The sequence below is a fragment of the Arctopsyche grandis genome, chromosome 1, assembly GCF_051622035.1.
Source record: "Arctopsyche grandis isolate Sample6627 chromosome 1, ASM5162203v2, whole genome shotgun sequence".
NCBI lineage: Eukaryota > Metazoa > Arthropoda > Insecta > Trichoptera > Hydropsychidae > Arctopsyche > Arctopsyche grandis.
The window spans coordinates 41,744,917-41,756,961 of NC_135355.1; the positions used below are offsets into that span (position 1 = coordinate 41,744,917).

At 36.4% G+C, this 12,045-nt stretch overlaps 1 protein-coding gene across 2 annotated transcripts; it reads left to right on the top strand.

The window, feature by feature from the left end:
• The first annotated feature begins 3,806 nt into the window (after positions 1-3,806).
• LOC143923063 (peroxiredoxin 2-like) lies at positions 3,807-11,629 on the top strand. Of its 2 annotated transcripts, none has more exons than XM_077446569.1 (5): positions 3,807-3,991; positions 8,804-8,938; positions 9,460-9,599; positions 9,782-9,950; positions 10,035-11,629. In XM_077446569.1, the coding sequence occupies exons 2-5, from the start codon at positions 8,805-8,807 to the stop codon at positions 10,180-10,182; spliced, it is 591 nt and encodes a 196-aa protein (XP_077302695.1). In that variant the 5' UTR covers positions 3,807-3,991; position 8,804; the 3' UTR covers positions 10,183-11,629. The 2 variants fall into 2 exon arrangements, with proteins under 2 accessions (XP_077302695.1, XP_077302688.1); XM_077446562.1 differs by having other exon boundaries at positions 3,952-4,591.
• The last annotated feature ends 416 nt before the right edge of the window (positions 11,630-12,045 follow it).

Below are 12,045 nucleotides of genomic sequence, written 5' to 3' on the forward strand. Positions count from 1 at the left end.
CAGCCAGTGATGCAATCAGTAATGAGGAAAATAAACTCATTGCGTCGGTATTTCGTAATATTGACCCAATATATGCATGCCGTATCATCAGTCACAATGATGTTTTTTTTTTTTTATTATATCGATAGTCAATTTATTTTCAAAACTCCGATGGGTGTATTTAATTCGTTCTGTAGACGACGTTAAAATCGATTCTGCGCAACTACGCATGTTCATTTCGTTATTATATAAGCCACAATTTTCGATCGATAGCTTTTTTATGTACAAAAACACCTTAATTGCTATAGACTGTATGGAGTTTGTTTTATATATATTCATTTCAGTCGTTTATTTCAAGGTTGATTGATTGGTTACGTTTTAAAAGCATGCTGGATGTTTGAATTTTGTTCGGAGAATTGCTAGATGGAATTTTCATACGAATACATTTACAGAAAGAATAGTTGAGAATAGACGAGTTGAGGAAAATAATATCTAATTTCGCAAATATACGCAAGTTTTTTACTGTTGATTCGCACAATTCTGATTAAATTCCTACCTACATAGCTCATGCTATATATATACATATATGTATGTAAGATATGGATCAAGTTTCAAGAACATAATAAAGCTGTTCTATTATTTAGAATGCTTACATATGTAAATATATGAATGTGGTACGTATATTTTGTAAAATATGTATGTACTAGAGTTGTATACTGTAGAAAGACCTTATTGGCTTTAAAATCGTGTAACCTTCGATGTCTTAAATGTATTGATTTAATAATAAGTAAATAAATATGTACATATAATTTTAATATGACCGGGATCAAAGTGTTAAACACGTGTCACATATAGGGCTACCAACTGCTTTTGAGATAATAATTAATACCCATATGTACATATAATAACTAAAGCCCGGACCCAGAAGGTGCCGTGTATTGTTCAAATGTTGTAAATGCATTGTTAAAGGTTTGCCGAACCTTTTTTACAAAGGATTTACAACAATGGAACAATGAGCGGCCCCTTGGCTATCCTACCTCTAATAATAACAGTAGTTTACAGGTTTTTTTTTCTAGAATCTCCCTAAATACATAAGTTCATTTGAGATACAGTGTGTTTTTACATGTAAAAAAACGTTATAAGAAACACTACAGTCGTTAGTCATCTATCTAGCTCAAAACTATACATCTACACTAATGTGGGATTTAATTTAATAAACTAAAAGAACGCATGTATGGATGATTGGATTGGCACCGAACAGTTCGTTGTGGCGTTCCGTGAAATAAACAATGTTTAAATCGCCCAACGAGTCTCATTTTACTCCACTGCCTATGTCTCCTGATAAGTAGATCCTACATTTTGATCCCGGACGAGTCCCCAAAATGTAGAATCTGGCTGTCAGGAGACATGGGCGGTGCAGGTAAAGATACTCGTTAAACGGTTTCAATTGTTCGTTATTTATTTTCATGTCATCATCATTTACAGACGCTCACCATCCACTGCTGGATGAAGGCCTCTCCATCACGCTTCCAGTCGTCTCTGTTTTGCGCAACTCTCATCCATCTCACCCCACACATTTTCCTAATTTCATCTACCCATCTTCCCCGCAGCCTTCCTTTTACCTTTTTGCATTATCTCGGGTACCATTCTAGTACTTCCATTCTTCTAGCCACTTGGCCCACCCATTGCCAATTAAATCTTTTTCTTTTCATGTATGCCAACTTAATCATTCATACATGCATTATTCTACATAGGTTAGAAAACTAAATCCCACACGAATCTATGGTTAGTTAATAAATTTAGTAGTTAACGGGAGTATCATCGAGGACTCAAAAGGTCGTCAATAAATCTACATGTTTCTTATTCAAGCTTTAAAATCCAAATTGCCAACAGATGATAATAACAACGATTAATGTTTCTAAATTTTGTAGTTATATAATCTCAACGGGTATTTGATAAGGAAAGGAATTGATCCACGACCCCGAGGCTATTGTCGCTAACCTTGTCCCTCAGTCCACCTCCTTCATACTCGTACATGCAAAAAAATACACACATATACCCTTCCATTTTATATATATATATATATATATATATATATATATATATATATATATATATATATATATATATATATATATATACATTTTTCGATCTATCAAACCCGAAAGTCTTTTATTTCTCTTTTCTTCCCTCTCCACCATCGACCTCAACCCATTTTCCAGGCTCTCCTCTCCTCTATGTGCTTTGTGACCGAAGAACTGGAGATTGTATCTCCGGCAGATCGTTTTTAATTTTGATTTCCCTAAGAATGGAGACATTCGTTCGCATATCGGTCCATGAGAATAGATAGACATAATTATTAGAGCTTGACTGAATTTTCATTTCAACCCAGAACGGTCGGCAACCCTTGTCAGAAACCATAGTTACTAGCCGGGAAAAACGGGGTGTGAGTGCTATGATTATTCTAGGCTGCGCGCATGCGTACAGTCTCAGTACCCAGCATCAAAATATCAATACATATTTCAAATTGCATAAATGCAGAGTATTCGAACATTAAACAAAGAAGAAATAAAAATGCCCACCCAGTCCACTGACAGATCTATCTCAATAAATTAATACCTTTTAAAATATCTCAGAGATCCATAATATTGAGTAGCATCTAACATATGCTACTTAATATTGTGAACATATATGCTGATAATAATTTATGTAGATACAAATACGATTCTTAGATGTATTGATATGCTATGTTATCACTTGGATAATAGATTTTTGATAAGGATATTTATGTGTATATAGAAGACTGGATATTTTTTTCATGGTGATGAGAAATAATTTAAACATACATTGCATATGATTATGCACAAAAGCAATATCTGAAATAACAACGAATTAAAAAAAAATGCTTAGTCTGTGCCGTCGCAATCTTCTCAAAACTAATCTGGAGTGCTTTCGATATATGTAGGTTTGATAGTGATCGATAAGAGTGATTCCCACATTTGAATAAATGTAGGAGAAACTTTTCGAAATGATAAGATCGTACAAATTAACATTGGCCTGAAGAAACGCCCTTCCAAACTAGAACCACGAGCACGTGCATGCCGTACGTGCACGTGCACGTGCATGATTCAGCGTGTTTACGCTTTTAATCGTGTATACCCTTGAAGACAAAGAATTTAAGGAACTTTTTATTGATTTTCATGGCACACGGTCCAACGCGTCGTCTCAAAACGACACTTTCGACCTATGTCGTTGAAATTGTGCGGTAGTATTTATCCTTGCTTGACAGTGATCTATACCAAAACGACCTTTTGGACCATTTTTGGTCCAAAGGGTCGTTTTGGTCATCTCAAAACAACGAAAGTGTTGTTTTGAGACGACGCGTTGGATCGTGTGCCATGCATGCGTGCCGTGAACGTCAGATTTTTTTCTATATGTTTAAACTATCTAAAAAAAAACACACACGTGCCACATACACCGCTGTGTGATTTCGCCCGTATGTAGAATTTTATAAGATCATTCAAGAAAATGATTTCATTTTTTCATAAATGTGCAACCATGATTCTTTAAACTTCGTTTTAAATAATTGAAGTATTTAGAAATATGTTTTTGTAAAAAAAAATGTCCTGATTTTGAATTTGAAAAAATGGTCACCTTACTTTAAACCGTCCACAATTCAAAAGTGGCAACACTCGCCAACGTCAATTACACGAATTAGCGTTGCTAACCCAAAATACAATATAAAAAAGCAGCCCTTTCAGTCGGAAGAAGGGTAATTATTTCTAGACGTTTCCGCACACAGCCGGCACTTTCCAACTGTCATACATCTCAAGGTATCGGGCGGGTCACGTTTCGGAGTGCGCGCCAAAGGAAAACAGACCCAATTGCGAGAGCGTGCGAGGGCGAGAATCGCAGAGCGAGCGCGTTGCGTCAAACGCGGCCGTTTGAAGCGAGGGGACGTCGGCTGTGCTCAGTCGGGCTTTAGCGTTCGCAGCGGCAGGTCGTATCCAAGGTGAGTTGTCCCGGGAATTCCCGGTATTCCAGGCTCCAGCCCAGCCGAAATGTGCACTCGCGATGCGCAATGCACCGCCGGGTGCGATGCACACCTCGATCGATCCGTCTGGCCGAGTTGCATAACCTTTGCGAGACAGCTCTAATGTATGTAGAGCCGATAGAGCTGCGCGCGCACGTGCTCTCTGCTTGTACTTGTACTCTCGCGTGTAGTATTCCTGTTTGTGTGAGTCCTCTTGTTTACTTGGTCGATCGGGGCGAGACCGAGGGCCAATACTCGACAGGAGTCCGGCCTGGCTAGACACCTGCTCTCCCGATACCATCTGTGCTCTCTCGATACCATCTGTGCTCTCCCGATACCATCTGTGCTCTCCCGATACCATCTCTACTCTCCCGATACCATCTCTGCTCTCCCGATACCATATCTGCTCGTCCTCAGCAGCTCTATACTCCAGTCTTTGCCGACCGGAAGCTTCCAATCTTCGCCATTCGAGTATTCATTTCGATCTTTCGCTATGGAGCTGTCCTGATGCTCGCCTTCTCGTCGTCAGCAGCTTCAGCGACGACGACGAAGGGCCGCTAATTACATCCGAAAACACAGGTTGGCCAACTCCCGTTTTACTCACACTCACAATTGTTTCCAGGCTGCTGCTTTGTTCCGGCTTTTAGATTTTTAATCTTTCAGGCTTTCGTTCCTTATTATTTAGATCCGGAATCCAGTCGGGGCGGAGCAGCTGCGGCATAATATTACTATATCAAACTACGACATGTACTTTTTTTTTTCACTAGCCTCTTCGCTTTCGATTTTTTTTAATCATATGGCGTATTCAATCCGTAAAGAATATACAACTATTTTTTTTCACCCTTGCCCCAACTGAAATCCGATCCGCTGTAGGAAGACTTGGTTAAAACGTACATGTTATCTCTTTCAACACCTCTCGACCGATAGCATTTCGTATAGGAGCCGTCGTAACCAGCTATATTACTTACAATATTTTCCGTATCCAGTTCCCAAATAGCCACCACAGGTGGATATATGGGAACTGGATATGGAAAATATTGTAAGTAATATTGTCGTCGGCCCCATGGACATGTACGAAATTCTATAAGTCGAAGTGGGGTGAAAAGGACAGCATATGCGTTTTACCCAAGTCTCATATGTGGCGGATGGCATATAGTCATCACTAAGGGAAGGCGGTCAAGTTGCTTTTGCCCAAAAACAATGGTTAACTATTGTCAATTACTATTGTCCTTCATAGGAAGAGAGCAAAAAAAGGTTGACAATGGTGAACCATTTTTTTGAGGCAAAAGCAACTCGACCGCCTTCCCTCAGTTATGACTAAGCTTCGACGCTCAGCGTGCTAAATGTGTTCACTTTTGTCAACATTTTTTTCTCCTACTTTCTCGGACAATGGAGAGGTCTATTGTTATTTTATGGCAGCGAATCGGAATCAGCTTGGGGCGGGTCATGAGCTGTTTTGGCCCATTTCGTAAATAAAATCTGAACGCTCTCTTCCTCCAATATCTACCACTATAGTACTATTTTTTTTTAAATATAAAGCGATTACCCGGTTGGGCCCTTGCGATTTTTTCCGTGCCCCATTTCCATAAAATTTGATCTTCACTTATGTATAATTATTTTTTGCTTTTTGCATAAAATTTTGTATTATCGAGTATATTCATATGCAAAGGTATTGAGAAAGCTGGAGTTAATTTTGCCGAGTCGTTCTTTTTTTTTCGCATCTCCCACTCTAATTTTTTTGGCGTAAAATTCTGCCTTTCGAATTTCAATATAATATTACTGTAAATTAGACGAAAACGTTGAATTTTGTCGTCTTTTCAAAATGGCGGAATTCCCTTCCATATGTGAAACATAACATCGTAACGTTTCAAATGTTCGCAACTGATTTATGATTTAAAACAGCTCGAGGCGCTATTCATGATATGATTTTGTATATTATTGTTGTATATATTATTGCAATATTGCCGTCCATTGCGTATATTCGACTGCCGACAGATTATCCAATCTACATAAATACATATATTCGACCATTTTTGAATCCCAATAGTACCGGATTGTTCAATTGGATTAAATTGTTCCGAGCGGTCACTTTGAAGGTCTTATAGCTTTTCGATACTAATTTTATTTTTATCTACGTATCAATTTGTATTACTTATTATAAAAATATGAAATATTTAATATAAAATGGCGAATCCTAGGTCATAGTCCCCAAAATATCCTTTGTCTCGATATTATTCAAATTCGTCGACTTCGGGTGGACGGTTTTAAAAAGAAAAATCTCAATTTTTCAGAATTGACGAATTTGGAATGTATTTATTAGCTTCTTTTTTTTCAATTTGTGCGCCTCCATTCCGCAGGGAGATGCGTCCCGGGGAATCCGCCATTTGCAAAATCTATATGCGTTGCACAAAATCCATAAATCACAAGGTGATGCAAGGTCGGCATGGCCTGGATGACCCGTCCCTGTGGCGAGTAAAATGTGCGCAAAAGCGGCCTTCGGTACAGTTTGGCGGCGCGCGCATCTTTTCCGGGGAGTGGGGGCGAGCCGTCGCCATTGCAACGACCTTCCATCACCTTGTTATGCTTATTGATTTCGTCTGCCGCCTGTTGCTCTTGCCTCTTCCCTCTTGCCTGCTGCTAATTGTTTTCGCATATGGCCGACGCCCTACGACCAACCTCAGACATTTAAATATTTTCGATTTTTACTAACTCTTCCGATTACTGCTGATGTACCGGAAAAATGTAATAATAAGAGAAGTGGCTTTAGGCATCATAGTTTTTAAAAATTGCGGTATGGCTGTCGCCATACTTAATTAGTTTCCGCCACAGTCGTGTTTTCTTAATATTTCCACATGCGAAAAATCAGGCTGAGCTACCTTATAAATATACATATGTACATACATACGACATATCTTCTTTGTCCTGGTATTCAATTTGGACATGTTAATGAATCTTAAACTGATTTTAGATTCTCCTTTTAATTTTTTATACCCTACCCTATGTATGTATTGATTTTTTTTTATCAATCGGGCAATTATTTCATTATTTTTTTCAATTTATTGATTTCGCGTAACATATGTAACATGGTTCGTTGATTACTGGTCACAAAGTCACTAAAATCTCTATAAGGGAACATCTGGCAGCCGAAAAGTCCATCATACTAACGAGAACTTGAGTGCCAAATATTGCGTATTCGCGTTTTTCATGGCAAAAATTGTCTTTGTGACCACCGCAATGAGACTAATAATCCAATTACTATGTAACATATGTTCGCCATTTTGAAATGCAACATAATATGTTGAATTTCAAAATGGCGAACCCTCCCTCCCACCCCCCTCTCTTGTTTTGCTTTATCGTAATGATTTTTATGACATTTTGAATACTATAGTCGTATCGTAAAATCAGAACTTATCCATCTCCAATGAAATATGGAGCACTTATCTTATCTTATGGCCGAGTTGGTTATCAATCAACTTTCCACGCACTTCCGTTATATTATGTTATTATTATACATACTTTATCATATCATAACATGAAGGAATGATTGTTGCAAAGTTTTATTTTGCATATGTAACCACAACATAAATGCTAAATGTTGGTTTTATTTCAATAATTTCCTACTTTTTTTTGCCTACCTCACTCATTTTATTTTCGAACAGTTTTTTATGCTATAAGCAAATATTAGATATTTTTTTTCTCTTGATTTAATTGAAATGCATATTGAACATTCCGGCATCTTATATGTAAACTGGGAAATATTCCAGATGTATATAAAGTGTAATATTTTTAGTCATGGTATCATGAGAATTTTTATCATTCAACCGCACGCACAAATTGATAAATCCTACTGACTCGTTTACACCACAAAGATAATGAACACTGTTCAATTAGCACAGCTGCAAATTATTCAAAATGATCCAATAAATAAATATGATACATGGTTGCATACCTCTGTTTCGGAAAACCATGTTAGTCACACTTTGGAACAGGTTTCGGACCGTGAATTCATTATCTGCTTTCCTTATCGGGCTGTAGTAATGAACTTGTCCGTTGTATGAATGAAAATATTGAACTTTGTTCTCACTCCGAGTGTGTGACGTATTTTTATCTCTTACGAGTAATGCAAAAATTAGCATTTATGCTGATTAGACATTTTTATTCATGTTTGTATATGTTTCAGTGATACAGAAATGTAAATATGGGCAAGGGCGGGGAAATAATTACATGATTAGTGTCTTGAAAATGAACAATTTGATTGCAATTTTGAATATATGTACATATGTCCGATAGATCATTTTTCTCTGATCTATCGGACATCAAACAGAACTCTATACGTAATCAGACATCATTTTTCTTGGCGTAATCTCCAGATTTCTATAGAATGTCTTCTGCAAGGTTATTTTAGAGAGAAATACACAATTTACTCACGGACCTCACGGTTATGCAAGAATTTTAAAAGATTATGTCAATAAAAGGAATTGATACTAACTGTTAACATTTTTCTTGGCTGATTTGCAAATCGATTTTGAGGAATTGGTTACAATTGTCGTACAATCAATCGATTGTTTTGTAATTATGAATCCGAAGTCTCTGCCGTGGAATTTTTAGTGTTAATTAGTAACGCCACGTAAAAATGTCTAATTGGTTTTGCCATTGTTTATGTTTCAATATCACGATGGTAATTGTCGTAATAATTGGACGTAATTGATCGTGCAATGATGAAATGCATTTCCATATACGGCTAATTTGTTATTTTTATTATAAAATCGTCTATTGTAAATGTGCTTACAGTATGATGACTCTCCAAATCCAAAAGCCTGCTCCGACCTTCAAAGGTACTGCTGTTGTCAACGGCCAATTCAAAGAGATCAGCTTAGAAGATTATAAAGGAAAATATCTGGTGCTGTTCTTCTACCCATTGGACTTGTAAGGAATATTATTTTTATGCGATTTTTTGTAATGACAATAGGCACAGGCCCAATTGAAGAGATTATAAATCGTAGTAAATTTAATTTGAATCTTAAATTAATTAGAGCACATTTACTGGAACTCATCTTTGAGATTACTTCACAGTTGATTTGAGTCTGATTTACTTTAAATTTTAAAATTGTTACTGTGGGTAGTTAAACATTTATTGGCATAAGTAATGTAACAGTCAACAATACCAAGATAGAAACTTTGATGCATTTAGTCTAAAGTGTTTCTTTCTAAGAATGGGCCTTGCTTTAGAACTGTCATTCAAATTGTGTACATTGGCCTTGGACTTTTTTTTATTTGACCTCGCTTCATGCTTCAACAGTTACTGCTTTACTTTATGTGTTATAAAATATTTTAAAGTGTTATGTTAATGCTCTGAGGTTTGCGTTTTCACTTTATCTATGTAGTATGTAGTTTTTTTTTAATAGTTACGATTGAGATCTTTATTCGAGGTTACTATTTTATTGCAGCACTTTCGTGTGTCCAACTGAAATCATAGCGTTCTCAGACCGTGTCGACGAATTCAAGAAGATAAACTGTGAAGTAGTTGCTGCTTCAACTGACAGTCACTTCAGCCACTTGGCATGGATAAACACTCCGAGGAAGGAAGGTAAAATTTGATCCAAAGATAACACAGTCGATTTAGCAATTGCAATTATTATCACATTTACAATGTGACGTTCCATTTAATAACTATAGATAACGACTGCATATAGAGATAACATATATCAACACCACGTGTCATTTTATGATGCATATTTACATTAATTGCCGTGTTATCTTTGCTTAAAGGTGGACTCGGAGAAATGAAAATACCATTACTTGCCGATAAATCGACAAAAATTGCTCGCGACTATAACGTTCTCGATGTAAATTCCGGAATTCCCTTCCGAGGCTTGTACATAATTGACGGCAACCAAAAGCTTCGTCAAATTACAGTCAACGATCTGCCTGTAGGAAGGTAAGCTATTTTGTTATGTATTTAGGATTTTTTTTATAAAGTATTTGTGTGTGTGTATGCATTCATTTTTTTTTTTAATTTTAGAGATGTCGATGAAACATTGAGATTGGTGCAAGCGTTTCAATACACCGACAAACATGGAGAGGTTTGCCCCGCTGGATGGAAACCTGGACAAAAGACGATGAAAGCTGATCCCAAAGGCTCCCAAGAATACTTTAATTCTGCTAATTAAAACAGTTGGTCCGATCTGTTTTTTAGTTTATTGTATTCGATGGAGCTCTTTGGACACCTTTCCATTGAAAATTGAAAATTGATTTATTACCTAAATGAATCTTGTAATTCGGTAGTTTTTGAGTTGGGTCGGAAAAATGAGGTGAACGTAATTACTGTTGACTTTAATTCGCTTTTATTTGCCTTGGGAATGGATTGAATTTTTTCATTATCGTATAAAATTTAATTTGTGGGACGTGTCACGAGATGCTTCATCTCCTGTCACCGACGCACAACAGATCGAAACAGTTAGCGAACGAGCTTAACTTTTCGACCTGTTCAACATTTGGAAAGAGTCATTTTAACTGGGACGTGGGTTTATTAATGTGTTGATTTAAATAGTATGTTACTTTGAAACAGTTTTTATTTCGTTTTTAAAATTGCACATCTGTATGATTTTGCGTTCCTGGTGGACTCATTGATGTGCATTTTTTTAAACCTATCTTCCCGAATTTAACGGATTTGAAGGGACTGCTCTGGGACTGCTCAGTACGGGTAAACGAGAGCTTAGAAAAGAACATGTATATAAAACTTTTCTGCTCAAGTTTTCTCTTCACCGCTAATGTTTGTACTGCCTGGAGCAGACCTATCATGTGCGATTGAGAAAAATCTATATTGAAGTTTGGTCGGCAACCGGTCATAATTGAGTACCTTCTATGTTAGTTTTGTATGCTGTTTGTCATCGAGGAAAATTGCAACCTCCAAGATATTCTACTCCCAATTAACATATAATGCACTCACCCTTCTTCGGGAGAGTTAAGATTGCCGCCCACTTGAATAATCCTTTATAGCTGCTCTTTCGACCGTTTCCATCCGTTCATCTTTTTCGCGTGAGAGGTATGGGTATTCGGGATGATACCGTTGCTAGCTTGTCACAGTAATGCACACATGTATTCGCCATATTTTTTCGATTACAACTCGTAAACACACTGACTACCATAACATGAGTATTATTACATCGAGGCGAGTTTTAAATTCTTGCCATTTCCTGCGAATGTCTTCTGAGACAATCCATATATTATACTTCGTTTATTTCTAGTATGTAATGAATGTCTATTTAAACATCATATTTCTGAGACAATACTTATATTATACTTCGTTTATTTCTAGTATGTAATGAATGTCTATTTAAACATCATGTGTACTTGTCGGTGCCTTTTAATAATTCAAGAATTGTAATTTCTTTAGTATAAGCGTTTGTTCCCGCAAGCTTTTGTATATCGCCAAATTGTTAGTATAGGTTGTTGATTAATTTAGATTGAACATACGTTGATCTTCACACACAAGGTGAATATAACATAATAATATAACATCATTTATAAAAAATAATAAAAAAAATTGTCGATTAAGTTTCATATAACGTACATACATTGATTTCAACATACTATGTGAATATACCATCCTTTATAAAAAATAATAAAAAATTAAAAAATTATTTTGATTTTGTTTCAATTTTATTATTACCTCACAATTGTACATTTCGTCATTATGATTTTGATGAAGATTTATAACTGTTTAGATCTGAATAAATGCCTCCACCAGAATCTGGACCTACTTGGAATAAACATGGTCGGCTTTAAGTTGTAACTTCTAAAAATCCCATGGTGAGAATGAATACGTATTTTAAACAATACTTGAGTTCTGGATTTCCGCCGGAATGTCTGCTATAGTAATTGTGATTCCGTATCCCGATATGCAATCTGTAATTCCCGATTTGTAGAGAAATTCTTAAATCGATCTTATGACAGACATTATTAATATAATTGCAAATTTTGAATGCTTGCTTAGTAAGAACGGGACACTGAGAATTTTATAGAGGCGTATA